General features: G+C 44.6%; 1 protein-coding gene across 1 annotated transcript; it reads right to left on the reverse strand.

Moving 5' to 3' along the window:
• Positions 1–19,634, reverse strand: mbc (myoblast city). Its single transcript, XM_017168045.3, has 14 exons — positions 19,115–19,634; positions 11,714–11,825; positions 9,398–9,554; positions 9,061–9,330; positions 7,402–8,993; positions 6,987–7,337; positions 6,741–6,915; positions 5,347–5,460; positions 2,165–4,572; positions 2,008–2,094; positions 1,719–1,800; positions 1,494–1,664; positions 1,288–1,432; positions 1–1,219 (listed from the first exon to the last, which is right to left on the reverse strand). Exons 1-14 carry the CDS (start codon positions 19,158–19,160, stop codon positions 909–911), a joined length of 6,021 nt encoding a protein of 2,006 aa, XP_017023534.1. The 5' UTR covers positions 19,161–19,634; the 3' UTR covers positions 1–908.
• Positions 19,635–19,697: the final 63 nt, after the last annotated feature.

The following is a 19,697-nucleotide window of genomic DNA, read 5'->3' on the forward strand; positions in this document are numbered from 1 at the left end:
TAAAATTGTAAGTTGTTCTTTATTTCAAGGTTCAAGGTTGTATATAGTTTAATACAGGTAACATAATGGTCAAACGCTTAATGCTAGTCATTATTGCTTAATCTTTGGCCGATACACAGATCGCGAATTACACAGAATCCATTTAAAACACAAGAAAATTATACATTGATTGTTGCTAAACATGAAATATACATGTGTATACTCGACATTGTTAAAATAGTTGTGCCTTGATATATATAGTATTTATATAATACGTCTACCGAATTAATCTCATCGGTTAGTTGCTCTAAATTATGGCTATTTCTGAATCGTTCAAAAAAAAATAAAAAACAGCAGTGTAAATATGCATTCTTTAAAAAATTACATTATCTAAAATTTGAGGCATACAAGATTTCGTTTCGTTTTTGTAATTGACTTGTTAGTAAATTTGTGCTAAAACCATTAATATGCATGCTCGTAAAATCGTAGATAGTTGCTATTGCATATAGACTTGTGGCACTTGTTTGCATAAAGAAACGTACGAATTACAGCTTTCGGCTTATAACTAAGTTGTAGATAACTTAAGGTACAACACACATTATTATTTAGTACTTGTGGAAGACAAGCAGTTGACGACAAAAATGACCGCATGTTCAACATAATATCATTTAAACGTAAGCGAAACACTTAACACCAAAGCTAAAAGTAATCGGATAATCTAATGCGATCGATCGTTTTTTAAGACACTTGATTTGGTCGTAGGTTGAGGCGATAGGTCGGTGCTTTGTGGCTCAATTGCCGCCGCTATACATGTAGTAACAGGAATACAACATATTTGGCACTCGACAACGTAAACGTTTCAACATTTTTATGGCGCTACACTGGAAGCTTTGGGACAGAGACACACCTTTACCCTCGGCTAACCCTTATCATGGAATGTGCTTGCTGTGGCGCGATGGCTTCGGCGGCGGCGTCGGTGGACGTGGCTTGCTGCCATCCACTAGGGTAAAGTTAGTGGCCTCCAAATACTCGTACGTGGTGTTCGTAATACTGGTCTTTGTCAGGGTCGATGTGGTGCTCATGCTGCTGGTGCTGGTGCTGCTCAGGGTGCCCAGCATCGCATAGCCATTGGGTGTCCAATCCATATTCTGAGACAGGCTGGAAAAGTCCGTGGAATCTCGGGCCTTGGCGGGCAACGGCGGCGGTTGAATGTCCTCCTCCGATGTGGAATCTGTGGTCTCTGCGGTTACAGAAAGAAATTGGTTAATGAAATGGAACTTAAATTATTTATGTGTCTTGTTAACCCACCGACTGAGTTGCGATTGCTGCTCTCGGACAGGGATCGTGTGTCGGGGAAGTTCTTGATGCTGGCCGTGGGCGTGGCTATACTGGCTGGGCGCGACAGCCGGCGCTCCTTTTCCTTTTCCGAGCGCAAAGGTCGCTTGGGCGTGAGCTAAAAGTTGGTTAACAGAGTTAGTTGGTGGACTCCAGACCTTAATTCCTTTCGAATTTACCTCCTCGGTGAGGACATGAGGATCTGGCGTCTTGGGACCACTCAAAGAGCTGTTGGACACGCTGCCCAAAGATGCTATGGACGTGTTGATCTCCTTCTCGGGCGTCGAGGTAATGGTGCTCAATGGCGGGGTATACCACTGACTGCTGGGCAAGCTGAGGGCCTCGCGATCCTGTTTTAAAGAGTCGGTTAGTTACAGAGATCCATAATAAAAGCCCTTACTCACCTTTTTCATGGATCGCCGTTTGGCGGGGGTCTTGTCCTTGGTCTTGCTGCTCTTGGTGCTCGGCGAGTGTCCCAAACTGGGTCTGGACATGGTAAGCGTAGAAGAATAAGCAACAGAACGCAAATTTAAATAAACAAAAATAAAAAAATCAAATTGAAAAATCAAACAAAATGAAAATGCAAATTACAGCCTCAAGCTGAGAGTGCAGCAGGGTTAGTCAGCATGGAGAGAGGTCAGAAGAAGAGTTATCTGGTTAGGGCGGGGCTTTCAATAACCTTCGTTCACTCACCTGGTGTTAAAGCTAAAGCTGGCCAGAGTGGTCTTGATCGAAGAGGTCTGTGGCCGCGGCAGAAACGTTGACTTCGACAGGCCGCTGCTGCAAGTTGGCAAAAGAAACCAAGACACAGGTTAGGCTTTAGTTCAGCAAAACATGGAGGAAGACTTACTCTGATGAACCCATGCTCGTCTCCGAGTGCCGGTTGATGTTGCTGCCATCGAAGAGGGTCGGCAGTATAGAGTTGGTGCGTCGCATCACCACCGTATCCCGTACGCTCTTCAGGTCGCACGCCCGGCAGCCGTAGCGTAACTCCACATGCTGCTGCATCTCACTGAAGCAATCCTCCAGGTGCTCCTGCATTGCCCTCAAGCTGTCGGGCGCCCGTTGTCGGTGAATTCCAATGGCTATATCCAGCAGAGGAATCTGATTAGCAATTAGCTCCTTTAGCTCCTCAACCAGGTCCCTGTCGTCGGGATTCTGTTCCAAGTACTCTTCGGTGAGGAAGGCCTCCTCGTACTTGGCAAAGCCACCCATCACGGCCGGATCCACGATGCCGCTGAGCTTCATGCTCAACGGATTGATGTGCAGCTTGTCGTCGCTCCTGTGCAGGATGACCAGCTGCCGAATGTCCCGATTTGTGTCCTTCATTATCTCAACGGCCCGTTCCAGCGGCGAGATCTTGAAAGTGTTGGTCTCAATGACGGGGAACCAGCGCAGTATTCCCGGTAGCGGGAAGCGGGTGAGCAGCTCTGTGCGTTCCAGCCACAGATTCCTCACATCGTCCATGTTACCACCACCACCGCCGCTGCTGTCGCGGAAGGGACGCGAGAACTGGAACTTCTGTACGTTGTTGGCGGCAAAGTACTTGACGATCTCGTTGTTTACGATCTTGTCGTTGAACTTGTTGTAGGACTGGTCCATTATCGGCTCCACCTTGTTCACCTGTATGTACTGACCGTCGCTGTTGGTGATGTCCTCGCCGGGCGCCTCCAACGTTTGCATGAGCTCGGCCTGCGGGTGCTGGACCAGCATCCGGGCGCAGAAGTCGCTGTGCCGCTCGTACTCCTTGCCCCGGAAGATGTAAACGCGGTTCTGGAGGAGACGCGGGAATCCCCGGCCGTAGAAGCACACCCGGAAGTACTCGGAATTGTGGCGCAGTTCCTTGATGATCTTCTCGAAGAACATGGCCATCATCTTCAATAGCTCCGCCAGCTTCAGATAGTCATAGGTCTCCTCCTCGTACTGGCGTGCCAGCACGCGGCACATGTCGATGGCGCACTCCCACTGCTTGCCCTTGTCAAAGTACTCCATGATCTCGAAGTAGAGGGCCTCTTTCAGCTGGCGGTGGGTTACGCAGTTCGGATGCCGGAAGCTGCGCAGCTGCAGCGACAACGCCGTGTCCGTCCACCGCAGCAGCTCCGTGTGCAGCTTGAGAGTGAAGGCCGCTTCGGTGTAGTTCTCGAACTCCATGTGGAGGGCACAGAGCTTGTACACATACCGAATGTACATCTCCTTGAGGTCCACTTCGGAGTAGAACTGGAGCAGCGAAAAGGTGCACGCCATGCGGTTCTCCTTGCTCTCGTCTTGGATGATAAAGCGGTACTCCAGCAGCTTCTCCATCAGCCGGGTGACCATCTCCACAAAGGCTGTACCATCCACATTCAAGGTGTTGTGCGCAGCACAGCGCTGCATCATGATGGTCTCGAACAGCTGCTTGTACTCCGCATCGCCCTTGCCGGCTCCGATTAGGATGTCGAGCTTCTCAATCATCGCCGTCTTAAAGTCGGAGAAGTTCCCCTTGTGGTGGGCATTATTGAACTTGGTGTCCCCGTAGCTCTCCTGCTCCAGCCGGGAGCTGTAGTACTCGCACTGCATCATGTCGAAGAAGATGGGAATGGTCTCCTGACGCAGCTCCTTCTCCGGGATCATGCTCATCTCCAGTATGGGCTCCACCAGCTGCGGTATGAACTTGGGCTTGTGCTGGCCCAGCTGGAACCACATCTTCCGGATCTCCGTCGCCGTGTCCTTCCGGATATCACGATACCGGGCGAACACTATCTGCCTCTTGTTGTCATTGAAGTCGTTCAACTGCAACGGCGACTGCACCAGGAAGGCGATGGAGCACTGGAAGAAGTTCGACCAGATCTGCCGTTCAAACGGACACAGGAAGTAGTCTGTTATGACCACACTTAGGTTCTTCAGTGCTCCAAGGATAACAGTGTTCTGGTGCATGATCATGTCCATCCAATCGCGCGGGAAAACCTCCTTCAAGTGCGGTGACACCAGCTCTTCGAACACCAGCAGAATCTCTATGACAAAGTCCTTCAGCTCGTCGCGCTGATGCAGATCCTTCACCAGATATTCATAGTGCTGGGCATCCATGCGCTGCAGGATACCCAGCATGATGGCAAAAAACCTGCCCACCAGCCCCGTGTCTCTGTCCAAAACCCGGGCGGCCTTCATCACCGTGCGCAGCAAGATGATCATGATGTCGCGGACATCGTTGTGCGTGGAGCCCACATCCGAGCGGAAGAGCAGCTTCAGTATATTGTTCATGATGTTGATGCACTCGGCAATCTAACGACGAAAAAGGATATTGATTAGAGAGGGTCACAAATGGAGAGGAACAAGGCAATGATTAACTTTTAGAGATTGCAAGGTTGCTTTCAAGTTTTCAATTCAAGTCAAATTGGGACTATTTAGGAAAGGATAAAGGTTTTACAACTGTAAAAAACAATCTGCTTTAAATTCTCTATCTCTTTCCCAATTTCACAAAATGACAAACGAAATAGCTTCTTATTTAAATCTTATAACTCTTCTATAGCACAGGTCGACAGCTTTTTTAGAACCAAGAACCGAATAAATCTTTTAAAAAGCTATCGAAAAAGTATGTTCCAGTTCTTGGTTTCTATTTTTTCAAATTTTGTCGGCCTGTGTAGTTCTTCAGGACTCCGCCAACTGTCTGTCTCTGGGCTTCTCAGGGCGAGGTTAACATTAGTGTTTAATATAATTAACATAAAAAACATTGCAGGTATTAAAAAAAAACACGTAACCATTGAACATTGCATTGCAAAAAGCTGGAACAACTTAAGCCTAACTTAGCGGATGTCGAGCGGAGGCTGGTCAGGATTTTCCCCCACCGCCTGAGCAAGCTTTCCAAGTCCAAAACTGAGCGACTGGCCAAGAAAGCGGCAACATAGAAATCTTAGGCGGTAAGGTGTTTATGATAATAAAACAAAACATGTTGGGTCACAATTCAAGGGGGCTCTGAGGCTGATCTCGGGAACGGGGGACTCGACCCCACCCGACCTGAAGTTCTAGATGAGAGAGTTATGTATTCATTTCCTTTACCTTTTTGTTGGCAGTAGTATCACATGTGTGCAGTTGGGATTTTTTCTGTCCGAGCACTTTGGCGGCTTTCGAAAGATTCTTTTCTTGCTGCCAGATATCGGTTTTCGAGTCTCCCTATAGTTTTTGTACAAGCAATAGCGATAGCAACACGTCGATTGTTGGGTTGGGTTGTGCGTGAATAAAGATTCGGATTGATTTTGATTGATATTTGGATACGAAAACGAGAAACACTTAGCGGTAATGATTTAGAGAAGAGTTACAGACAGATAGATATACGGTGCCAGTGTGTAGAGATTGCACATTCACAATTGCGAGGGTGTGTTTGGTGTTTCGGTGTGTGTGTTCCCAGGTGGTTTTTGTGTGTGTGTGTGTGATGTGATTTGTGAGGTGCTCTGAATGCAAATTGCTCTCTAACAATGACAATGAGACTGTGGATGAGCGGGTGCAATACTAAATTGGCCAAAACTAAACACGCCTGTGAAATGTTTACACAACATTTACATGAGTTCGCTACGCCCCATGGACAGATGGATATCGCTATTAACACACACACAGGAAGATCGCTAACTAACATGGAGCTATCGTGGGCAAGTCACTTGGCTAAGTCACTACTTTGTATAATAATTTGTGTGCTGCTTAGGTGTAGGACAAAACATTGATCTAAACTAGGACACAAGACACACAACATAACATTAACATTATAAAAACTAAAATCAATCGAATTTGCATGCCAAAAACGTTCTTAAAAATCACTAGTAACCAAAATGCAACATGCTTAACACTAAATAAACATTGCTAGCAGGATAAACACACGCTTAACTAGTTAATAATATATATTCAAACTAAAACTGAGCAAAATTAAGACAAATTCACATGTCAAGATCCTAAAATATTGCCGGTATGTTTGATGTCCCTGAGTAATAATGTATGTAATTGATGGTACAAGTTTTTGTATTAAGGTTTTGTTGAACATTTCAACTTGAAAGCCTTTAATAGTTTATTTTATGGTATAAATTAATTGTTTTATGGCTTTAATAGAGTTAATTTAACAATGGAGATATAACATTCAAAGCTTTCTGAAATGAATTCCTTTACCTTTCGTTTTACTTAATTGAAATTTAATTAATTATATGAAAGTTAAGACAGTAACATAAGCAAATGTGGGAACGCCAAAATTATTCGTATTTAATTATTTAAGCTGAATTTAGTTAGTTACTTTCGGAGCTGTCTTGACACTTGATCATGTGTTTGGGTTATGTTTTAATTTTGCGTCTTGCCGGCGTTTGCATTCACAAGACAATTTTCGAAGACGATGCATCGGATTAAGAACAAAATGCAGTTTCCAAATGGTAAATTAGTGGCACACGCAATGCGGCTATGACTCGATGACTTACCTCCTCCTTGCTCTCGAGATGATCCCTGATGTGCTTACAAAACACGGGTAGCAAAATGGCACGACATTTGGGCAAAGTGAAGAGCTTTGTGTCGACAAAATCCTTGATGCAGCCCATCTTGGACTGTGTGAGTCGGCGTGGCGGGAACTTCTCGAGGATCTCCACAATAGATACGCTATAAAATGAATTATTTAATAATTAATTAATTATAAGAATTTTTTAATATTATTTCAACTAGCAACCCACCTCAAGCGCACCTGATCGAAGACCTGCATCAGATCGGTGGCTATAATGTGCAGGTTCTTGAGCAGCGCTCCCTCGGACTTTAGCAGATTGCTGGGACATCCAATCATATCGATGAACATGCGTAGCAGCTCCTGCAGCCGCGTGGCAAAGTCCACGTAGTCCGTGTTGCAGTTCATCTCGGCGTAAAGCACCCGCGAACGGATCACAAACTTCATTACGTAGTGCAGGTACCGCGTGGTCTTATAGAGCCGTCGGACCTCTGCACTCTCCTCGTGCGTGTTCCCGTCGACGGACTTCTCCTTCGGCGTTATGGCATCGCTGATGTTCTTCTGCAGCACATCCATTAGTTTGCTAAGTGTCGTTAAAAAAAGATTAGTTAGCCGTTGAATCTCTGCCAAATCAACCATCTACTTACGTATACGCCAGCGTAAAGGAGAAACTCTCGTTGATGTACACATCTAGAACGGTGAGAAAGTGCTGGTACTTGAGATCGGACACGGTTTCAATCAGATGTATGATGCTCATGAAGACCAGCTGATCGTACTTCTCGGGCTGGTCGTTCTCCACAAGGATGTTGAACAACGCATCGAGTATGTCCTGCAGGAATTTGACCACCTCCTCGCCGGGCACCGTGGACAGGGCAGTCAGTGACTGCTCCAGCGTCTCCTTGTGGGCGGACCAATTGAGGAGGCCAAGCAGACTCACGCTCTGCGTAAGTTTGGTGCTGCACAAGTTGACGCCAATTGAGAGCTGGTCCTTGGGCAGCAGGCTAAGTCCACTGGTTGAGGGCCTAGTGCCCTGCAACTCGGCCACTGTGGCTGGCAGCTCCATGTAGCTGTTGGCCACCGTTTTATCGTACTTCTTGTGATCGATCTTGTAGACGGCGAGGATGTGCTGGCCCTGGGGAATGGTCGTTCCGTTGGCCTGCATCAAGCGTACGTAGGCCAGGCCGAATGGCTTTTCGGTGCGATCCTTCTGCTCGTTGCTGCTGCGGTGCTTGAGCACAAAGCGCAAATGGCACTGCTTGAAGTCCTCGATGGGCACGTGGATCTTGAAGGTCTCCTGCCACTTGGGCTTGTCATCGTGGTAATACACCACTGATTTGTATTCATCAATGGGTGGGTGGCCGGCTCCAATGCTGAGCACACCGGGAATAAGGTAACCCTGATCGTTGGCCACACACACTGAAACCTCCACATTTTTCTCCGAGGTTTTGGCAATGCGCGCAAATTCTCCGCTGCAGATGGTCAGGTAGAGATCATTGCGCACATCACCGGGCAGAATGACCTCGGGGAAGCCCATTTTGCGAGCCACTGGTACGTTGGTGTGCACCAGGCGTGGGAAATCCTCCTTAATCTGCTTAATGTCGCCGCGCAGCACCTCGATGGTCACCGCCATCTTGGAGTCGATCTTGCCAATGTCCTTGTTGCTGATTAGCTTGCGAAGCGTTCCATCCAGCGTATCCTTGTCGCACATAATGAACGGCAAGTCCAAATTGCCGCGAAAGTCCTCCGCCTTACTGATGATTGGCGTGAGGTCCTTGCAGGCCACTCCAAAGGGCCGCCGGATGATATACTCGCCCGTACTGCCAGAGGAACCACTAGAACTAACCGACAGCTGCGAAGCCTTGCGACTGGATGCATTGAGCATGCTGTTAGCTATGCTCATGCTGGTCCGCTTGCCATCCGTTGACTCCTTGAACTCCATGGCTCCGATGCGAATGGCATAGCACACTAGGTACATTTTGGCGATGCCCAGATCGCTCTTGCTGAGATCGGTGAAAAGCACTCGGTTGTTGTCGATCTGCTCGATGTCCCGAGCGATTCCTGTGCGTGACCACTTTACCACATAGTTCTCGCTGATGGGCTTGTGAGTCTCTCCGTCGAAGAGGGTGAAGAGCAGGTCGGAATCCTCCTGGAACTTGCAAACGAAGGCGTTCACGTGCAGCAGGATGTTGTGCGAGAACTTGTTCAGGGTTCGCGTCGTTCCGCGTTCGGTGGAAAGCCGCTAAAGGGAAAACAAAGAATTGTTATAATTACCTATAAATATATATCTTCACTTTTAAATAACTCACATTGGCCTTGTCGATACGCTGGATGGCGTGCACGTGCTGCTCGTACAGCTCGGTGGTGCAAATGGCATTGGTGTCCAGAATGTTGCCGCTCTCATCCCTTACCACCATGTCCAGGCCGAGGAGCTTGTTACCCGTATCAATCTGGTTAGTGGCCTGCAGCTTAACCTTGCGCACCTCGTCCAGAGGCAGATTTCCAGAGATCAAGGCCGCCCGATTATTGTTTAACTCGTTCATCTTCCGGCGAATCTTTGGAAAGCTGGGATTTGTAGACTGCAATGGCCACAAAAACATTTATTAAAGAATCGGCTTTTTTTTAGAAAAAGACATTTGAGCTTACCAGAAAGTAGTCCTTTGCTATGCCTCCCCACTCCAGGAGCACTTTGGTGATCTCCTCAACAATATCCGTTCGCTGAATGCAAAACTCCCCGTTCACGATATTGTACTCGCACAAATGTATATAACTCTTGGGAAATATGCCGCGTGTTTCCTTGGCTCTGCAACAATAATATGAATAAAGAGGGGGAGGAGTCATTAAAATGTGGCATGCACATGGGATGCAACATAAAAAAGGGAAAACAAATTGCCACTTTGTGTTTTACAGTCAGTCTGTACAGTGAAGCCTCACTTTGTGGCTTCCCTTTATGGGGCAAGTGAAGCATTTTGAATCAAACTGACGCGATGCTTCTCTGTGGACACTTTATATTTACATATATGACACCATTCAACGCAGCCATCGCGGCTGATGATGAATTACCCAACCCGAGCCCAGCGATAGGGGATCTTGGAGTGAAGGAAAGTGTACCACACTTGAAAAAATAATAATTTGCTTCCTTGAAAGTAGAACTAATTATACAAATTGTCATTTTTAAGAAATAAGGATAAGTGGTCAGTAATACTCTATATCTCTGGGTATTATACAATATATAAGGTAAATTTTAATGGTGAGGTTTTTTTTTATCTATAATAAAAAATTGTTTAAATTGTATATTTCCATATTTAAATTTCAAATAATATCTTCAGTGTTGTTTGCGGCGTCTGCAGAGGAAGTGCGCTCAAAGTGTGACATTGTCGGATGAATTGGAATGCTGTAATTTGGCTCAATTCGCCGCTTGACATGCGGGGTGGCCGCTTTAATTGCTCGAGGCATTCATCACTTAGAGAATCAGCTGCCCCTTCGTATCTTCCATTCCCTCCACAGGTCCCTGAACTCTGGCCAAAGTTCTATATGGTCGTTCGGTTAAGGTATCTCTCTCCTCCCCTCTATCCGTGTAACCTTCGATTTGATTAAGCATTGCCAATTGATTTCGATGCCCCCTGTCCGCCCAGACAGAGAATCGTTGTAATTTTCAATGTTTACGCTTTAAAATCGTGAGAAAATGTACAATTAAAATTGATATTTTCCTACAAACAAAAATAGGAATTTTACGAGGAGCCAGAACCAGAGAACCGAAAGCAAACATGAAATTCGGGCCAAAGAGGTTATCAGCAGTATCGAGTATCGTCTCGTCTCGCCTTTAATTTCCACACAGTGAAGTGTGGGAATTATTCGACACAATTAAGGCAAATTAAGGGAGAGCACCTTCTGGATTTCAACTGGTTTTTCCTACTGTGGTCTCACTGCGATCGGGGAATTTATTTATTTATTTACTTTCTTCGCTACCCATCGTATATATTTATTCTTCCATCCGAGATGTCTGGCTATCTGCTGTGCTTCTGTCTGTGTGTGCTGTCCATCTCTGAATCTCTGGTTCCACTTGGAGTGGGGTTGTTTGGGTCAGCAGAAATATGGAAAAAGGTCAGCCCCGTCAATTCGGATGGCGTTCTGTTCTTCTCGTTTTCCTCGTTTTTCTTGATAAGAAGACGTGGTGGCCAGCGCCTCCAGATAAAACCCGTACAAGCAACCAGAGCAGCGAGATACATATGTACATAAAATGAAACGAGCCCAAAGCCACAAACACACCAAGCGGCAGCAAAAGGGTCAGGTCAGAAGACCATACAAATATATAAATATTGAATGGTGGAAGGGGCAAAGAAAACTTTATCTTTCGACATCGATGCGGCAGCCACATGGCGGCAACTGGTCGGAGGAAGGATGAAGGAGCGCTGGGCAGCCGCTGGCACAGATTTCCCCCGAAATAACCAGGGTCTGGAGGAGTAAACAAAGGCCAAACCAAATGGGCGGCGCTTGTGTACCTGATTTACGATCGCTTCGCTCCGGCCTGCTCTGCCTGTGAAAAATCTGTTTCAAGCATTTCCGCTTCTGAACTTTTGCTGCTGTTTTCTGTTTTGTCCGCTAATGTCGGGAATGGGATGGAATGGGATGTTTTCCCTCAGCTCATGCATATGCATTAGACTAACGAGACTGCAGTGAAAGTCGGGGGAAAAGATCTCACTGAGATTGCTGATTAGACAACAAACCGAGTTTGAAATAATAGCACTGCATACTTAACAAACAAATTGATGAAATCTTGAGACTGACAATTTCAAAAAAAGTATTTATTGCTTGGGCTAGGTGTTACGGGTGTATAATTACATGTATTTTTAGAAATTTATTGGGAGAAGTTAGTATTTAATAAATAGCATCTTATATAAAAGATTACTATTTTTATTGAGTTTAAACATTCATAGATTTATTATTGTATATTATACTCACTTTTGCCTGTAGCCGTAGTACCAGTGCGTGGTCTCCTTGAGTATTATGACCGCATCGCCCACATCCAGATTGAGGCGATGTGGCTTCGTCTCCTGGTCGAAATTGCACTTGGCTGAAAATTAGAAAATAAGCAAATATTAATTAGCCTCTAATAATATTCAAAGCACAATAGAATTTAGAATCTCTGCGAGCTTAGCCTAGCTTTGAGCACCTTTCCCCGTTGTCAGTCGCTGCGAACTGAGCGAAATCACAGCAAAATCAACGCGAATCAACGGGAGCGGAAGGTTATCAATTAGCCCATGCCACCAAGAGGGGAAGCGCTGATCATCGGAAACTGGGTTGCCGCTATCTGCGCACCACAGCGGATGGGATATTTGATAAACCCATCGCCCCCACTAGCATCCATTCAGCCATCCCACCAGAACGCCATTTCCCTTCTACGTGAGATCCAACACACAAGATCTGAACCAGAAACGCAACGGGAAAATGGATCTAGCTTTGGGCAACTTCCTCGAAACTCGAATAACGATAAAACTCGGATGTCTGACGAGAACTGCAAATGACGCATTTGCATTCGAAACAGAAATTGATATCATACTAAGAAGTGGGGAAAAACATATAATCCAACGCCTTGCTAGTTTGCTTCTACTAGATAAGCCTTTTTTAGAATGTAAACAATGGATAGTTTCATTTAGTCCAGAAAGTGCATATTATTTTTTCTGAAGAATATTGGTTTTTAAGGTCTGGATTCTGGCAAATAAGCTTTAAATAAGCTTTAAATTTTAATTTAAACATAATAGTTTATAATCCCCTTTTGTCTTATATTCCTCAAGGAGTAGTTCTGCTGCTGCTGCTTTTCCTACATGAGACTTAATGGGACATAACCATCTCCCTGGACGACATCATCGTCGCCGACAAACTTCCTCCTCGTCTTGATAGTGCAACTTTCAGAGATATACGACAGCCATATAACATATTAAATATATATGCGAGTATAGTTGGGCGAGCACACATATGCATCCCCCATATAAGCCCGTACACTCGCATCCCCAGCGCCGCAGTCAAGCACAAAAAGATACAAAACAAAGCTGAGCCGCCTTCGCGTGGCACGCTCCGGGTGGTGGTGGTGATGGTGGGGGTGCTGCGGCTGTTGCTGCTGATGGCGGTGGTGGTAATGCTTGGGGCTGGGACTGGGCGCGATGGTGGTGGTGGTGCCGATGGCGACTGCGCAGCAGAGGAGAAACAGGAGCAGCGGGAGCGAAGCAGCCACGGTCCAATGACCGATGCTCGCAACGTTCGCGCTCTGCCCGATCTCGATGGAAGGCATAACAAGCGAGAACGACCTCCACAGCACATTAAGAGCGACAGCGGCAGCAATTCGCAAAAGGTATTCATTGTCGCTCTGCTGTCATACTGGCACAGTCGCGGTCAAGAAAAATATCCATACATTTTCAAATTAAATTTAAAAAGTTTTTTAAGTAGTAGTATAATGTTAATATAAATTGAAATTTTAGGGACTATTTCTTTACATGAATACAACCATAATGTAGAAAAACTCAAATATGTAGTCTTTTAAATAATCCCATTTCTTTGCTGCTTATACTTTTCTTATCAAATATTTATATTACTATTTTTACAAAATGTTCTACAATATAAAACCACTTAAGTTTAGAACTCGTTCAATGCTACTATTCTGACCGCTATTGTATCCGTAAAATTGTGTTTGGTTTGTTACTCTTTTTGCGCTTTGCATTTTATTTCTTCTGTCCAATTGCGTGGAAAGTTAACTTGGAGTGGGACTGGGTCAATTGCGGAAACCAGTTCCAAGGAGAACTTTCCCAGCTGCGAAAGTTTCCCAAGAAGCGCGTATAATTAGATCAAAGCCAATAGCCACAAAGACTTATCGAATCGATTGGATTTATTTATAATATACAAATGCGCAGGGCTAATAAAGGGAATTAATTTTCTGCGGCTACTTATGCGCAACTTAAGTAAATACTCGGAAATGGCAAGTGAGTGAATCATCGTCAGCGTCGGCAGCGGCGTTGGTGCTTCGGTCAAGCAATCAGTCACAGTGAGCGACACACCTATAAGTCCCGATCAGTGCGGGGGAGGAGCAGTGGCAGTTGTGGGGTTGGGTTCAAGAACGATCAAAAACGTCATTAAATCGAGCCCATTTCCTTTTCTCCAGTGCGACGATAAGCCAAACAAAGCCTATCCCAAGACCCTTTTTTCTTTCTGCTGCAACGAAAACTTGTTGACTAACGGAAATGCTCATAAATAATGAAATGCACAAGTTCTTGGTCTATAAATAAGCAGGGACGTGGAGAAGGGCAGGAAAGTCACGGCTCAATGGCAGGGGAAGGAAGGCCAAAATAAAAAGGGTACGGACCAATACATACAACTGAGAAAAGCCAGCACTCAACAGGCAATCAGGCAGGTAAACGAAAAATATATACATCCACCATACCCAGACTCATTTAATGGAACTGCACGGAGAAAAACAGAGAGGTGGAATGTAAAAGCAAGTAGAAGTATCAGTATCAAATATTACTGAAAGTTTTGATTTTCTGATAGTACCATCTATAGACATTTTATATTATGATAAGACAGAGTAGACCGCTTTTTGCATTTTGTAGAGAGTAAATACAATCTTTTGCTCATATGAGTAATAATTATGCGTTCTAGTTTCATTTTGATATGTGGGTAGAATTGGAAGTGAGACATGTTTTCGTTTTAAGCCGAGCTCGGCTATGGAATAAATAGCTTTCTTAGGGTTTTCTGTGCTTTTAGAGCTTCCTGGGATTTTCGATGTATTTTCCTATATAAAATAACAACACTAACACCTCCAAGCACGTGGACAAAGTGTGCTGTTTGGCAGTAAACTCCCCACTTTGCGAGGTTAAAGTTTGCCCAAAGATAGATAAAATGCAAAACACAAAACAATAACAAATCGTAGCAATATAACAACGTGAATATATATTTAAAACCGCAGTCGAGGCGCTGCGTCATCAATTGGTGTCGGAGTCAGCATCGTCGTGACTGGTGACTGGCCAGTAGAAAATAAAATGAAACAAAAACTACAACAACGTGACGGCGCGGCGACAGCCAGGCCCAGCCACAACTTGGCTCATTCCAAAATTTCTGGTTTAAATAGCACGCGGCTCAGAGAAGATTCTGTATAGAGGCTATATATGATCATACACATATGCAAATTCTCAGCACACAGGCACACTTGTTTTTTGTTCTCTGTTTTATGTTTGAAGCTCTCTCACCGTATCCGAGTATAAATATCCGAGTATGAGCTCCTATGAGCTAAGCCCCTGAAGCTATGTATATATCTATATATACACTTTTCCACATATGCGTCTTTAATTGCCCAAAGCCTGAGGAACGGTTTCGAGGGTTAATTATAATGATTCTCATCGCTTAAGATGCTCTGGCATTGACTAATTACAAGTGGCGGAGGAGATCTCTAAGCGGGAGTGGGGTGAAATTAATACGGATACCAAAAATAACAATCGGGCGGCGAATGGATTGGGGCAGTAGCTCGGTGGGAGTTATGTCTATTGTTTGTTTTGAATTTCCAGATGCGGCTAATTGTGGATGCTGAGAGGAATTTGTAATTAGATATTGTGAATTAATTATTTAGCATACATTACTATACAATCAAAGCAGAGAATTAAAAGATGAATATAATAATAAAATAAAGTGTTCCACCGCAAACACTTTATTTGATATACTTCTGATGGATTGGTTTACGTGACGCTGATTATTAGCTTACTTTCATTGGAATAAATAATGATATTTAATTTAAATGAAATGATATAAGTGTACGACTATTTATAGATCGATTTATCATTTTGATTGACAGAAGAAGTGATTGTTTAATATTTTTGTTAGGTACCTTTTTGTCCCCTCCTCTGCGCATTAGACATATTTTTGGGCTTGCCGAAATGGAATTATTCAACAAGCATATAACCAATTGGGTAAACCTCAAGCGAACCCACCGCCAGCCCCTTCCTTCCAGAACCCCCAGAGATAATGACAATATTTGATGGCACATAAATTCATAAAAATACTTGCACAACCGCTTGGAACGCTGGGCCGTTGACAGTTACGGTTAATGTCGCTGCGGTCGTAAAAAGTATCTAGATACAAATTAGAAACCAAAGAAAAGAACTTGGACAACAAAAAAAGTGCGTTATTATTACGGAGCAGAGCCATAAAAAATTGCGGAGCAACAAAAGACAAAAGAGGAAATGTAAACACAAACTTGACCCATTTGGGACATTTGAGAAAATCACTTAAAAACAATCTCAAATTGGTTTTATGACTTTTTGAACAAGTAAGGTTAACTGCCGTCTGGAATAGCTATTCCCTAAAATAATACCATGTGGGACTATTTTGAAACAAATTTCACTGGAATAAACAGCATAACATTCTTTTACAATAATGGTTCTGGAAAATATTATTATGCTGACAGCTTCTATTAAAGCTTATTTACCTAATGATACATTTTACTGATAAAAATCCGATCAAATGTGAGTAGCGACGATTGGTGAAAATATTTCAATGGAAGCAGACCACCTTTGCAACCCCAGCTCTTATTTCTGGTGCAGCTGAAACCAGTTTCCACTGACACCGGATGACGCACTGTGCCCCAATGACGCAGCCACCTTCTCCTCCTCCCACCGCCAACGTTTCCAGTTTTCCGCCACCCGATCGCATTCGATCCAAGCCATGCCGCAGGCAATTTATGTTTAATTAAGCCATTTCGGAGAGCAATCGAAGATTGCACTCGCTCAATTAGCATAAGGGGGAATCCACAAATGCGACAATCTCCGACATTGGCAATCTGCGGACGGGGGTGAACTACAAACTTGGGCGGAGCGGGCCGGCGATTGAGTTTCCATTTGATTGCGAAATGGAAAGCGGAGATTCGCTGCATTACAGGGTTGATGGGGTGGTGCTGTTCCAAGTGGAATCAGAAACTCAAGTGGCGACTGCCAGTTGCTTAACTTCAAACTTCAATTTCAGTGCCTCGGAGGATGGCTGAATCCGAGGGATGAGTGGTCTTCCCCTGATCTGAGTCAGCATCGCAAACAATTATACAGCTGCCCGAAGGGAAGGGCATCTGCCACATGATAACACATATCGGGGGACTCTCTTATTCGGTTTAGCAACATTATCTTGTATATCTTTGAAATTATGGGGGCAGGGTCTCTACCAAAAATATAGCCTTATAGCGGGGTTCATTCTTAGTTCCTAGATAAAACCAAGGAAATTTTAGTGTACCATATAAATATTCTGATAAATTCATAAAAAAAATTTGAAAAAATTAAAACATTTCTATTCAAACTTGTTGCTGAAAGTTATACCTGAATTCTCACATGAAAGTTATCCAAATTAGAAATCTGTGCAAGCCAGACGTAGATTAAATTTAAAGCCTTTTTCGGTTAGCTGCCAAAATTGATTATGTTTTCACTCAAAGTGTGGAAAATGGAAGTTGAGAGGGAAAAAAGACTTTCCTTTGAAATTATGCAAATCAAAAGGCACATTTCATGCATCTCAAACTCCAACGAGCTGGAAAATTTTAATTAAATTGAGAAAAGCGAGACTCTGAAATCAGAAACCAAATCAACTCCGAGGTCCGCTCTATCCCCCCTAGCTCCCTCTCAGCGTCATTAAGTTTTACGTTTACTTTCCTGCTCTTGCCCTCGCTGCATGTTGTTGTATTTATTATTAACGCGGTTGGTTGTTGTTGCTATTCAAATTTAGAAGTAGAATGCACGAGTGGAGTAGTGCCCTCCCTCCCTGTCTCCCCTGCACCTTGGGGTGAGTAAATAAAAGGGAGGCTGACGGCTGCAGGTGTAGAGGCAATGAACAGTGGAGTAGTGCAGCTGAGAACTGAAGATGTCACCGCAGGGCAAACTTTTAACTTGGTCTGCAAACAGACAAATCGTCAAAGCATGTCCGTGGGTGTGACTGAATAAGGAGCAGTGACAGGAATGGGACTTGCAAGAATCTCTCGGAAAGCGTGTGAGCGGATGAAAGAGGGAGTGCTGCCATGCAGGAGGCAGGCGACTCAACTGTAGCACACTCACAATTCAACGGAAATAATTTCACGCACACACACAGGCTGTCGATCGATAGACGATAACCGAAGTGAGGCTCATAAAAAGATAAAGCGATTACTCAATGTTTACCGGCCTTCGTCCAGCTATAATTAAAGTTTTAATAAGCAAAATGGATGAGCTGCCAAGTAAAGCGGCTAGATCAACGCATCTCCCACTGGGACAGCCGAATTGTAATTTTGTCGCCGCGTTTCTCGGCATTTGGGCTTAGTATTCGAGAGTTCTTAAGACGCAAAGCAGAACAAAAGGAGCGCGATAAGACAAGAGCTGGTTGATAAGGAGTCTCCACTCGAATTCCATGCATTCTGTAAGGCAATTCGCATTTACAGGGGCCAAAACTACAGCTCCAATGTCAAATAATAATAAATAATAACTTATCTCACGGCCCATATTCGTATTTACTTTTTACGGCCACACTCCCCCGGCCACGCCCTCCAGTATCTATTATCGGGTATTTCGACAGTTAGCATGAGCACAAACACGAAAAAAGTTAAAGGCTGACATGTGTAAGCAGCAAGTGCAAACAATTCGATTGTTAGGCAAGTGTGTGCGTGGAAGTGAGTGATTTAGCTAAGTTTTTGAGTTCCGCTCAACCGCATGTACCTGTACCTTTTAATCTGTACCTGTCGTATCTACGAATCAACAGAGAAAAGGTCAACAGAGCGACAAAGCGGGCCCATAAAAAATTCACACGTATTGTAAGTGCGACCCGCGATTAGATATTTCATGGTCACTGCCAATGAATATGAATCGGGATCGAGCACCTTTTCTGTGAGTGTAAATCCGTTGCAAGCGAGTGCACACCCGATCGAGAGGGAGAGCGAGAGGCTGAGGGAGGATGCGAACAGGCAGGCAGACGATAGAAAACAGGTTTTCGTTTCAAGAGCAAATCTCAGAATTCTGTGCTAGTGTTGCATTGCCGTGGAATGAGGCAAAGGCGCAGAGGCTGGAAAAACAGGATGAAATTGAAAGAAAAACGAAATTACGGTGCGAGGCATAGAAAGATCGGCGGCGGCATGGACAGCGCGTGTGTAAGCGAGAAGGTGCAACAAGTTTTACCGTAGCAAACGCAGCAGGGGGCAGGCACATGGGGCGCAGCAACGAGCGAGAGCAAGAGAGAGAGCCGTATTTGGTTCTCGGAAGGAGCCCATAAACCACTCCTTCACGCTTGTTTACAAAGCACTTTGTTTAAACATTCTCCGTGGGCCGTAATCTAGCCAATTTATTTATGTGTTTGATTTCCCCCAAAAAATTGTTAACTCACCAATGCCGAATGCCTGCTTGGCATTGCAATCGCTCCACACAGTCATCTTGAAGGCTTTTGTTGTTGCTGCTGTCTTCGGCGCCGCTTTTACCACCAACACCGACACTGTCGTCTACCCGATCACCACTCACACATGCAGATCGGCAGACTTTCGTTTGCGAAAATAAAAACAACAAAACCGAAAATTAGGCAACAAAAGAGCAACACGTAGTTGAAATTCGTTTTCACAATAAAACCGCCGCCAACAGAAGCATTTCGCTACAGATTTCGCCGAACCGATTTCAAGTAGTGATTATTATTGCACAAAGCCTGCATTCCGCTCGGAGTTGTCACTATTGCATTTTGCGTTGTTTTCTTTTGCCGCTCTGTTCTCGATTTGGGAGTTGGCCGCTCAGCTAATAATCTTCGTTCTCCCTCCCGCACACGCACCGCTGACACACACACATACACGTGCACATGGGCTCACAATTAATTAATTGAGCGCTCTCGGAAAGTACTTGCGCGCCCGCTCGGGTTTGAGTTCAAAACGTAATGAGTAAAGACGAAGCAAAACAAACAATCGGATGAAAATATGTCTTTCCCC

This window comes from Drosophila kikkawai, chromosome 3R (genome assembly GCF_030179895.1).
Source record: "Drosophila kikkawai strain 14028-0561.14 chromosome 3R, DkikHiC1v2, whole genome shotgun sequence".
In the NCBI taxonomy this organism is placed as follows: Eukaryota; Metazoa; Arthropoda; class Insecta; order Diptera; family Drosophilidae; genus Drosophila; species Drosophila kikkawai.

Coding starts and splice junctions, on each gene's coding strand:
- mbc (XM_017168045.3), bottom strand. CDS start 19,160: ATGACTGTGTGGAGCGATTGCAATGCCAAGCAGGCATTCGGCATTG. Junction 7,338..7,401: donor TCCTTTACGCTGGCGTATAC/GTAAGTAGATGG, acceptor AACGACACTTAG/CAAACTAATGGATGTGCTGC. Junction 1,220..1,287: donor CAGCAATCGCAACTCAGTCG/GTGGGTTAACAA, acceptor CTGTAACCGCAG/AGACCACAGATTCCACATCG.